Source organism: Manacus candei, unplaced genomic scaffold, assembly GCF_025592945.1.
Source record: "Manacus candei isolate 608988 ecotype Guabito, Panama unplaced genomic scaffold, ASM2559294v1 h1tg000063l, whole genome shotgun sequence".
Classification (NCBI taxonomy): Eukaryota; Metazoa; Chordata; class Aves; order Passeriformes; family Pipridae; genus Manacus; species Manacus candei.
The window spans coordinates 3,256,297-3,267,854 of NW_026138111.1; the positions used below are offsets into that span (position 1 = coordinate 3,256,297).

Sequence of the window (11,558 nt, forward strand, 5' to 3'; positions counted from 1 at the left end):
CTCCTGCAGGTATTAGACACGGAATGGGTTGAACACATTAGGACCAGGTAAATTTCCAGATTCTCAAAGAGAAAATGAAACCCAGGCAGGCTCGCTCAAGACCTCCAAGACAACCACTTTCTCTCAAGGCCATTCCCAGCCTGAGGAGTGGGGCTGCACTTACGCTCACAGACGTCAGGGTCCCGCAGATCTCTTTCTGGGTGCTGGAAGTAGAAGGGCTTGCACTGCTCGCAGTTGCGTCCCATAGTGTTGTGCTGGCAGTCGTCACACACCCCTCCGCTGGTGTTCCCTGTCGTCATGTACACAGCCATGTCGAAGTGGCACTGGCTGGAGTGGCCATTGCAGTTGCACTCTGTGACAAAGGCAGAAAGCAAAGTAAGAGCCTGGTCGTGGGGCAGATGCAAGTCTGCAGAAAAGACACACCATGTCAACCAAAGAACATTCAGGATTTTACACACGGTCACAAGTTCCCAAGTAACAGCACGTAACACTCACAGCATGCAGTTCTGCGTTTTAGTCAAACTCACTTTTGCATGCGTTACTATTGCGACCTTCAGCGGGGCGCCAGGGTAAGTCATGGTAGAAATCCAAACACTGTTCACAGTTTAATCCTTTGGTATTATGTCTGCACATGCAGTGCCCATGGACCTGTAATCGAAAAAAAAAAAGAAAGAAAAAAAAAGAAAAAAAGAAAGTTGCTTATCAAAGGGAAAAAAACCAACATTCTCCAATTAATGTAAAATATAGCTAGTACATAATGGATATACTTTTGGAGACTTTCATCTACGTAAATGCATTTAAAAAGGCGTAAAGGGTCACAGGAGTGTCCTTTACCTGCCAAGGTAAGAATGCCCTCATACAAACTTGTCCTTCTTTCCGTACTGGAACCAGTGCCCAAATAAATGCTTTCAGATATAAACAAGGAGAGCACAGTTCCACCTCAATAATCACAAAAGCCTCTTGGAACTAAAACTTAGCTTTTAATTAGCTGTTAATTAGCTATTAAAATGCATCTAGTTATATCAGCACCACTAGCCCAGCCCCACTTTCCAGCTCTGCCTTGGTTCTCAAAGTAAAGATAAACAGTTTGGATGGGGTTTATCCATCAACCCCAGACTGCCTTCACTGTGTACAAAACAAGCACTAAGTAGACTAGACCTGCAATGATCATGTGACAGCTGCTGCCATAGTTCACCAGAACTACCAGCACTGAAGCCATGATGTCTAAGGCAAAACTTGGGTGTAGCTAGTGACCAAAAGCACAGGGCAAAGGAGCATAATGGGTTTCACAGCATCCAGTGGCCCATGGACAACAGACACAACTTCCCTGTACGCTTCACATTTCCACCCAGTTAATAACTGACTCATTAACAGGGGTGCTATTACTGCTTGTGAGGCAAAAATCATCCAGAAAACCAGACCCCAGAAAGGATGTGACACTTGTGCAGCAGCATACCAAGGAGGCAACTAGGATTTTCCTTCAAGGCCTGTGTTAATTAGGGTTACAGTCTCCACTTCTCAGCTAGTAACAACTGATACAAACACAGGACATGTTTGATTCGCATCCTTTGATGGCTCTATTCGCTCCAATTTTAGGAGCGAACCAAGGCAACACCTGCCTCTGACCCAATAAGGTTACACCCCTTTTCTTCATTCCTACCTCTGAATTTCATCAGCTCTTTAACATAATTAGAAAAGGAATGTTGAAACAATTTTCACCTAATCTGAGATGTCTGTTTGATTAACACCTATAAGGACAGATATGTTTGCTGAGAAAGAATAATTAGAACAGTTTTTTGTTTGAAAACCAAGAGTGTGGAGAAGGGGTACAGAGTGTTATCTTTACATTTGTGTTCAAATCACTTAAAAGAGGCACAGACAGGAAGAGCTTTATGCAAAAACCGTGAATATTTACCATTCCTTCCACTTCTTCATCTAAGCCCTCCACTGGTGCACACTCACTGGCGTGTCCATAGCAGAAACAGTTCCCACGCACCACCATGTCGTAGATGGCATAGTAGTACTTCTCTCGGATCTCCATCCTAGAGTCCAAGAGATTGTCTCCCAGCGTGTGCAGCTTGACGAATTTGACTCTCAGATTCGTAATCTTTAACAGGTCTGCAGGGGACACACAAAAAAAAAATCCCCAGAAACTCACAAAACCCATTTTGGAATTATTTACCAGATAGCGTATTGAATGGGAGGAAGCCAGGAGTGACTTCCTAAGCACGCTTCCTATAGGCAGATTAGATCAGATTTAATTTCAGCACTTACATACTATAGATCACTTCAGACTCCCAAATTAAATAAAAAGAAATTACATTATTTTATAATGTATAAGTAAGTTTAAGTTTAAGTAAAAATACTAGTCTACTTTATTGTAGACATGCGCAGGCACAACTACAAATATTAAAGGCACGCAGAAGAGCACCACCAAAGAGACACTGGTTCTCTAAACATGAGATGGGCAAGGACTCGATATTAAGAAACTGCTGACAAGTGGACCAAGAGCCTTAGGAGTTACAAGCCTTTTGGAAAAAGTCCTAGTTGGAAATAAAGACACAAATAATTCTTGTTTTGCGTATGCCCAGCTTTGCTAGCAAATATAATTAGTTACATTTTGTGGAAAGAAGCAACACCCCATCACTGACCAAATACAAAGAAGTTCTTGAGGGATAATCCATGGGAGGACAATATTGCACTAATTAATTCAGTCTACATGTTCACTTTGATATTGTGAATCTTGTGTAATTTCTTATAGCCTTGAACTACACTTGAAAGAGCATTTCAAGCCCATGAAAGCAGTTTCTACTTTAAAATGCCTGTTAAAAAAACCCTAACATTAAACTGGTATAGCAACCAGTAGACAATTCTCTACTGCAGATATTTCCTGCTGCCTGGGTAGCTTTGCACTGAAGGACATGAACTGAAACTGAGAATGCACATTAAATGGGAGGTCAAGCTTAAGGCCAAGCAGTTCCTTCATCCCAAATGCCCCACAGTTTCTCTTTGAGCCACATCAGCAACAGATCTCTCTGCCTTTGCATTCATGGACTGCCATGACCAGACACAAACACTACAGTAAGTCGTGGTTCATGGCCACATCTGTGTAGTTCAGCCATGCAGTGCTACCACAGCCAACTGTTCCAAAGTTATGACTCAAAGCCCTGAAAAATAAAACGTGGACCCACTGATTTTAGCTAGACATGCACAATGATCTAAGTACCTTTGCAGTTCTATTTCTTTGCTTTCTGAATACTGTACAATTACAGAATCACAGTCCAAGGTTTCTCTTGGCAACTGCATGTATTTTGAGAAGAGGGGGTCTTTAATGAAAACAAATCCCTGATCAATTAAGAAAAGGACCAACTCAAATAATGCATATTTAGAGCAATCCCTTGAGTCAACAACACTGATTGTTATTTCATGTCATTGTCTGAGTTAGGAAAAGGAATCATACACAAAGGTATTCATATGACTTCAAAACTGCAATCAGAGCTAATGAATAACTTTGTGGTTTATTGTTTTTTGTAAGCAAGTAAGTACTAAAATACTTTCAAATGAGCCTGAAAGGTAACTGCATACATACTTTGAATCCTTGGACTGTATGGATCTTCAATTCTAAAAGCAGGATCTAAAACACGATATATTACCTGGAGGAAAAAATCAAACAACAGAAGATTCAGCTTTAAAAATAAGAGACAAAAGGTCTACACAATAAACACTTTGGAAAAAAAATGGCTCTGACCTCTCCCTCCGTTGAAGGTTCGATGTCAGAGTATCGGGAATCACAAATTATGTCATCCACTTTCTTCATGGGTCCAGTTGAAATCCCAGGAAATGAGCTCTCACAGTCATATGCAAAATACCTATAAACTTGCCATGTCTCTCCAAAGTCAGACGATCTTTCAATCAACATTGCAGCAGGACGGAATGTCTAACAGTAAGAAAAACAAAAGAGATTTTATTCAGCTAATTATTACTTGCATTTACATTGAGTGCTTTTTAGTGCAAGTAATCCATGTCTGAATTTTAATCTCTCTCCCTCCACTGTTTCCAACATTTGGAAATATTGCGAATATTTTTCTGATGATATCCCACTTTCTGCTCAGGGGTAGATATTTGAAGTAACACACATCAAACCACAGATGACCCATCTTCAGAAAATGGCACCCAGTGGCCAAGTGTTTAAATACACTTACAATAAATAAGTGAACTTGTAAGCTTTTTGGATTCCAAATCCTTTCTGAAAAGTGGGGGTTAAAGCAGGGCTTTAGGGAGACAAAAAGATTCTTTCCACTGCTTGTGGACAGCAGCACATCGTTCTTCACTGCTGTACGTCCTTGCCTAATCTCTTATAAAGGACCTAATGGGCCTCCTCTCCTGCCCTAAGGACTGGGAGGCCACTGTCAGTGCTTCCTCCCCAGCTCTGACACCCAGAAGTTCTTGCTGAGCAGTTACCTCTGATGCTCAGAGAAGCCCTGGGATTGCCCACCTCTCTTTGTCTGACTACATGACCTTTTGCAGTGTCTCTGACATTCAGTGCTAATCATCCTCTGTGCTCCCTTAAGAAAACCTTCTTCTTTAAGGAGATTGAGAGGTTCAGCTTCATCCACTCTTGCTGCATTTGACTCCCCCAGTCTCCGCTGGCCCTCCTCCTGCTCACCTTGCCCAGACTCTGGCAGGCTGCATTTGCTTCACCACTGACAAACTACTGTCCTTCTTACCTTCACATATTCAACTCTAGAACAAATAGTTTATGAGATTTTTGAAAGATTTTAATCTCTCTGACCTAAAAAATATCGTGTTTCAATTTACATGCCGCCTTTCAAAAAACAGGTAGTAACACCTGGCTTGCACCTACCAAGAAACACCAACCATCAATTCATTAGTTTTATGTATTCAGAGGGGGACCTCCCAGAGCCAAGTACAAAAGCATTTCAATCACAGCTGAAAAGAAATTTTCTCTGTGCTTCCTGGCTGAAAATAACACCTGATTTAGAAACTGGTATCTCACCCAACAGAAAATGTAGTAACCCAGAGGTAAGGCAGTTCAAGTGCCTACCATACAAACAAAGTCAACAAATCATTATTAAAAGTATCTTTCCCCTAAAGTCTTCCTCCTGATGGCAGACCAAGCCCCAGCACTGGGGTACAATGGCTGCAGCAGCCTCATCACGTTAGGGGTTGTTTGGGGGTCCCTTGCTGCTGGGTCCAGCAAGAAGGACCACCACCACCTTGAGGCAATGGGAGAAACCCTAACTGATGCCACAGGAAAGAGGAACCAGCTTTCCTAGAAAGCTGACGGGTAAAAATGAAGAGATTCATTTGTCCACATGGGAGGAGCAGGGATCCAGCCCTGCAGGAACTGCAGCCCCCAAAACCTCAGCTGAAGGTTGCCACTAGCGCTTGCCTGTGATTTAGGATGTACAGGACATAATCTGCCATTCCAAGACATCTGTTTGTAAAGAAACAAAGACACTTTGTGTACAGATGTTCCTTCTTCCTGGAGACCTTTCCATTTGCCAAATGAAAGTCGATACCCTGGCCAATTTTTTTTTAGGAAAAAAAAATCCTTGCTACTATATGATTTCTAGAACACAACCTGGAGACACACCAACACAAACCCCAGCTTCAGTATGACTCCTTCTGCAGCCTCACTAGGGCTCAAACACAAATCACAACTCAGCCTTTCTGCATGACTTCTGCAGGGGTTAATGGTTGGCAGCTCCAAAAAAATCAGGCCAAACAGCTCAGACAAAACTTAAATCCCAAATATCAAATAGACGCGAAGGACTACAAGACCTCTCATTTCCCCATGTTTCAGGGTTCAGGGTAAGGCTGTGACTTCCTTACCTTGAAGGTCATAATGAGATGAGTGAAATGAAACTCAGCCTCCAGGTTCAGCTGGATAGTCACGTTTTCCAACCCTGCAGGGGCAGAGAAAAGAAGGCGTGCAGTAAACAAGGACACCCATCAGTTTCTACATCTAAATTTTGCCAAAGCTCTTTGCTCTGTTGGTACAGAGGTTCTTTTATTTACCACTGGGCTCTGTTGTAAAAAAGGAGTATGAGGGTTAGTGCATTTCTGAGGTACAAGGGAAGACACCAAGGACCTGCTGAAGAGTGCCTCACACATGGGATTCCTGTGCATCACTGGCACCAAACACGCTACACCCAAAGCGTGAGCCTGCACTACCTAACTTCAGGCTGAGTATCATGGCATCACTGGATGTAGGGCAGAGACCAGACTGCAATGGGCTGGGTCCTGGCACCAAAGCACCCAGCAGCTGGTACAACTGGGGATGCTGTGCCCAGACCTACGCAATGACCCCAGGCTGTCCTCACATACTACAGCCCATCTGGCAGCAGAGCTTCTGCAGCCCCAACACCCCAAGGCTCACCCATGTCTGGTGGAGACCACTTCCCACCCTTTTTCACTCAGTCTGGACTCTCCTGTCCACAGTTCCTTCACAACCTGGTTTTGAGATACTCCTAAAGCAACTATCACAGCCCTGCTTTGCAATCACAAGAGCTAGGAAACTGGTGAGAAGCAAAAGGTTTTCCAAACTCTGCTGTATGACTACCTACGGTCAAGGACTCTACACAGAAAGGAAGAAAAACAGCTACAAATATTATTTTGCCTTGTGAAAAGACCTCTCAAAACAGCTGGATACTAATTATACTGTAGTTCAAAATAAAAAATAAAATCAAGATTTACAGAGAGGAGAAAGGGTAAGAAATAAAAATAATAAAACAATAAAGCAGTCAAATTTTCAACCAGCTGTAACATAATGTGAAGGATGCAGTAATGGTCCCTTATGCTGTATGCCTGAATAGAAGAAAACATGAATTGGACAGAAAGAATCATTTGTTTTTTATTGTTGAAGGACATTTTCATGACCTTATGAGCTAAGAACTTTTCTGTGTGAATGCTGCCAAGTCTGTTGCAAGAAACATGAATTATCTGGAATGCTAAAAGAGAGCCACTGGAGGCAAGCAGCTTGCTAGGCTGATCTACATGATTCAAAATGATTTTGTGAAAACCTTTCTATAACAGGCAACAAAACTGTTATAAATATTACTTTTTTTTCATATACAGTAAGGCATCTACTGCCAATGCTTTTGCAGAAATCCTGTCCTGTCCAGCTGGCTTTAAAGCTTCAGGGTAGGACTAGTATTTGAGAAACCTCAATGCCTTGTTTTGTGTACGAAGGCATGCCAAAAGCATAACCAGAAAAGTAAAACAGGCAGAGGAAGGATTAAAAAAAACCAAAAAACAAAAACAAAAACCTCCATCAAACTAACGTGCAATATGTTTTTTAACTGGCTGGCTTTTATATGGAGTTCATTTTATTGTTTGGCATATGGATAAGGGAATTCAGGGAGCCCAGGAGGGACAAGGCAATTTGCAGGGTAAGAGATATCCCTGGTTTTACTCTCCTGGGGTAGGAAAGGGAAACAGGAGGTCTGCAGGCAGGGCGACAGCCCCCAGCTCTGTGCCCAAATCTCCTCCTTCCACAACCTCCCTCCAATCCAGCGGCACGGGGAAGCCCTGCGGTGCTTCCTTGGCAGCGCTGCCTGGGATATTTACTTCTGGAAGGTTGCTCTGCTCCTGCTGCCCAAACATGAGGGAGATCTGAGGCCAGTGTGGAAAACTCTTTTCTTTAGGAAAGGATTCTTGCAATGTGCTGGGACGGCTGTTCCCAACACTCCTGTGGGAGTCTGGGGCTTTCATTATGGATTAAGGATCACTCCTGGGCACACAAAAGCAGCCAGTTTTACTCATCCCTCCTCACACAGCATGATCCTTCACAGGGCAGTAATCACCAGGCCAAAGATAACAGCAAACCCACAGGTATCCTTAAACAAAAGGAGGGAAAACAGCTCCCAGACCCGGAAATGGCTCCAGACAAACCCCATAGCATTTTCCGGACAAGCCCCATACCATTTTCCGACTGCCACCAGAGCTTCAGGCGATTTGGAGCAAACGTGGTGACAACATTTTCAATGCGATGACTGTCAGGATTTTGAGTCTCATGGAAGGGATCCTCAGAGTCACATATGAAACATTTTTTGTCCTCCTGAAACAACACGATAATCAGCATTACTGATTTTATCCGTGGGGCAATAGTTGCTTCCTGCAGATAAGAGTATTTTCCATCCATATCACATTCCATTCATTTTGCCTGCAGGAGTCATCAAAAGGTATTTTTTTTTGTTGAAATACCAAGTGTATTTACCTTTATGAATTAATGCAAATTGTCAAATGGAAAACATGCCAGGAATTCCATAAACTTCATTTCTAGGGGAAGTATGTTTTTTATCAAAATTGCAGTTTCAGGAAATCTCTTCCAACACACGTATTCTCCAGCAGAAGCCAGAACCAAAGGCAGCACCTACAGAAAATTGCTGAATTGCTTCTGTAAAAGTGCACATGTGCAAAACTGCATCTTCAACAACTTGTGTGAAATCACATTGGCTTTTAGGAGCTAGCTTGGAGATGCAAGTTGTTTGCATTAGGGATACCTCTTGTAAGGCTCAGTGCACGTCAAGGGGCCATCAGTGATTTAGTGATCGAGCCCTTTCAGCACAGGGTTGACTTGACTGGATTGTCAAAGTCCTCCTTGCATCTTCACCTGCCATTGCAACTCCAAGCACATAAACTCCATCTGCACACACCACAAGGTGTGCCCATAGAAATCCAGCTCAGAGCAAGTCTGGCATCTGCTACTTGGGAAAACCAGAAGCTTCTTCACCAGGACGACGAAACCCCATCATGGCTATTACTACAAACTGTGCTTTTTTTGCACTGTCCTAGTGCCCAAAACCACCACTTCATGATTTTGCAAGGTAGGATGCAAACCAAACCAAAAGGGAGGGTTCCTGCCCAAATCAACTGGAGGAAGCAGATGAGGGAGGGAAGCTCATTGCATGGCAATGAGGGAGTCCCAACACACCAGCAACCCAACGCTGTCAAAAGCTACGCCGGCTTCATTCTTAGAGTACATTTACGGAGACAAACGTGGTGCTTTATCAGCCAAGAATGTGAGAGCTGGCACGTCTGCACCACATAGGCTTTTCCTTTCACCAGTGTGGACTTCAGCGGCTCCTCCCAAGCTCAGTGCTTCACCTGCCATCAGTCCTCAAAGACTCCTCCAGCAGAGAGAATGGCAAGAGCGGGGGTTCCAGGGAAGATGTCTGCTACTGCCAGCTCCAGGTTCCTCTGCCCTAGCACCTCATGCCACAATTCACTCTTTCTCCCACCAAAACTGAATCCTAGAAGACCTAATTCTGCAAAGCACTCAACGCGGCCAAGTCTCATGTTATTAAGAGGATACTTGGCATCTTCCCACGATTTCTTCAATACCACCCACAATGGTTCAGAAGTAACCAGGGACATCCTAAATGCTGAACTGGGGCTGTGAGATCAGGAATAAGGGCAGAGAACTTCTGAAGTGAAGCTTTTTACTGTGGCACTTCAACATTTTTTGAGACAACATAACAAAGTGCCATTGTTAGTCCGTTCTATAAGTGATGCTAAGCTGAAGTCAATCTCAATATACTCTGAAAATGTTCCAGTGAAGCTAAACCCTATGTTAAATAAAGTATTAACTCTAGTAGACAGAGTACTATGGTAAAACTAAAGGTGGTGAAGGAGGGGTGAGATTTGATAACTTCAGGGCACAAATGGGTCAAGTGCTACAGCCCCTCCTGCTTCCCGTGGTTTTCCTTCCAAGTGCCAGAATCCGGCCCTATTGTCTCCACAGTAATTTGTTCGGAGATTATCCCTTTACTTTCAGTTCAACAGAGTTCCACTTATAACTGATATTTTACTCTTCACCATCCCTTCTGTCTCCGAGATTTTAAGTTTGGTGAGCTGCTTCTGGCTTAAATAACAACAAGCTCTGGATTTTCCACCAGATGTGCTGAGACAACCTTATTTAAGTCCTTTCACTCGGAGACCATACACATGTAATTACATTATGGGGACTGTGGCCAAAACATTGCCGGGCCCTACAGCCCACTCTCCATCAGGAAACTGTCTAGACGGCTCTCAGCAAGCCTGGAAATAAAGCATTAATTGAACCTACTGCGGCACATTCCTCCTTCCATCCCTCGATCAGGAAAGGGGGGTCGGGAGCCGAAAGCCGCGAGGGATTGCCTGGACCCGGACTGTGGGGTCCCGCGCGGGGCACGACGCTGCCCCACCGGAGCCCACTGCCCGCGCCTCCCTCCCGCAGGCGGCGGCTCGTCCCCCGCACCGGCCCGAGCGATGCCCCCGCACCGCGGGCGCCGCGGGAGGCGATGCCGCCCCGCCGCCTGCACAGAGCGGCGGCCGGCGCGGTGCCCGGGCGTGCTGCCCGCTCGCCCCGGCGCTCACCTGGAGGTGGCTCACGATGCAGTAGGGCTCGGGCTGGCGGAGGCCGCAGGTGGAGGAGGCGGAGAGGCGGGCGGCGCGGCCGATGAGCAGGTCGCCGGTGGCCGGGTAGCAGCTGCCCTCGGCGCAGCCGTAGCTGTACTCGGGCTCCTGTGCCGCCGCGGGCCACAGCGCTGCGCGGCCGCGGAGGGAGGGAGAGAGCGGGACAGAGGGTGAGGGAGAGAGGGGGACAGGGGGTGAGAGAGGGCAGCGGGAGCGCGGTCAGGCTGCGCGCCCCGAGCCGCCCCGGCGGGCGCTGCAGGGGCGCGCCCGGCCCGCCGTGCCCCGACGGGCAGAGCGGAGCGGAGCGGGGCGGGAGTTACCGAGGCAGCAGCAGAGGTACAGCGGGAGGCGGCCCATGGCGGGCGGCGGGCACCGGCGGGATAGACGGGACGGGACACGGCGGGACGGGACGGGGCTGCCCCTCCACGCGCCGCCGAAAGCTGCTGCTGCTCCGCCGCTCCACGCAGGCGCCGCAGCTCCCGCGGCTCCCGGGCAGTGGCCCCGCGCCGTCGGACGCCCCCCGGTCCTCCTCCTCCTCCGCCCCACCGCCCCCGCGGGGCCGGGCCCGGCCGAGCCCCTCCCGTCCGGCCCCCCGCCCCGGGGTGCTTGGCCCAGCCGCCGCGCTCGTTCGGGGCAGGAGCGCAGGGGCGGCTGCCGTCGAGGAAGAGCAGCCCAGTCGGGGTGGGGAGCACGGAGAGAGCGCCCCGGGGAGGGGAACTGCCGCCCCGCTGCAGACAGGGAGCCCCGAGGGAGGAACGCCGGGCTCCAGCCCCTGGCCCACAGGTTGTGCCCTCCCCGCTGTTCTCCAGCGTCGGGAGCAGGCTCTGCGATAAATGGGGGGGAAGGGGTGAGTGGGAGGAATGACCGATCGGGTGAGCCCTCTCCTTGTTCCTGTCGGTGGAGGAACAATGAAGGAATGGAGTTAGTGCTGATGGGGCTGGGCCAGAGAGGGAGGGAAGGGAAGGAAAGATGGATGGATGGATGGATGGATGGGTGGATGGATGGATGGATGGATGGATGGGTGATTGCGCGGTAAGGCCCAAAACCCAGCAAAGAACCAGGGTGTTGGCAGCTGTCACGTGTGATGCTCGGTGGCCCCACATTGCCCGGTGCTGCGGTGCCAGCACACGTGGCTA

General features: G+C 47.2%; 1 protein-coding gene across 1 annotated transcript in view; it reads right to left on the reverse strand.

The window, feature by feature from the left end:
* The window catches only part of LAMB1 (laminin subunit beta 1), a 43,274-nt gene extending 32,289 nt beyond the window's left edge, over positions 1-10,985 (reverse strand). Inside the window, exons 1-9 of the mRNA XM_051805206.1 lie at positions 10,743-10,985; positions 10,384-10,553; positions 7,948-8,083; positions 5,857-5,930; positions 3,749-3,937; positions 3,590-3,653; positions 1,916-2,118; positions 528-648; positions 164-352 (exon numbers count right to left, since the gene is read on the reverse strand). Of these exons, the coding sequence (XP_051661166.1) occupies positions 164-352; positions 528-648; positions 1,916-2,118; positions 3,590-3,653; positions 3,749-3,937; positions 5,857-5,930; positions 7,948-8,083; positions 10,384-10,553; positions 10,743-10,779 (1,183 nt within the window). The 5' untranslated portion in view covers positions 10,780-10,985. The remainder of the gene's footprint in view (positions 1-163; positions 353-527; positions 649-1,915; positions 2,119-3,589; positions 3,654-3,748; positions 3,938-5,856; positions 5,931-7,947; positions 8,084-10,383; positions 10,554-10,742) is intronic.
* Between the last annotated feature and the right edge of the window lie 573 nt (positions 10,986-11,558).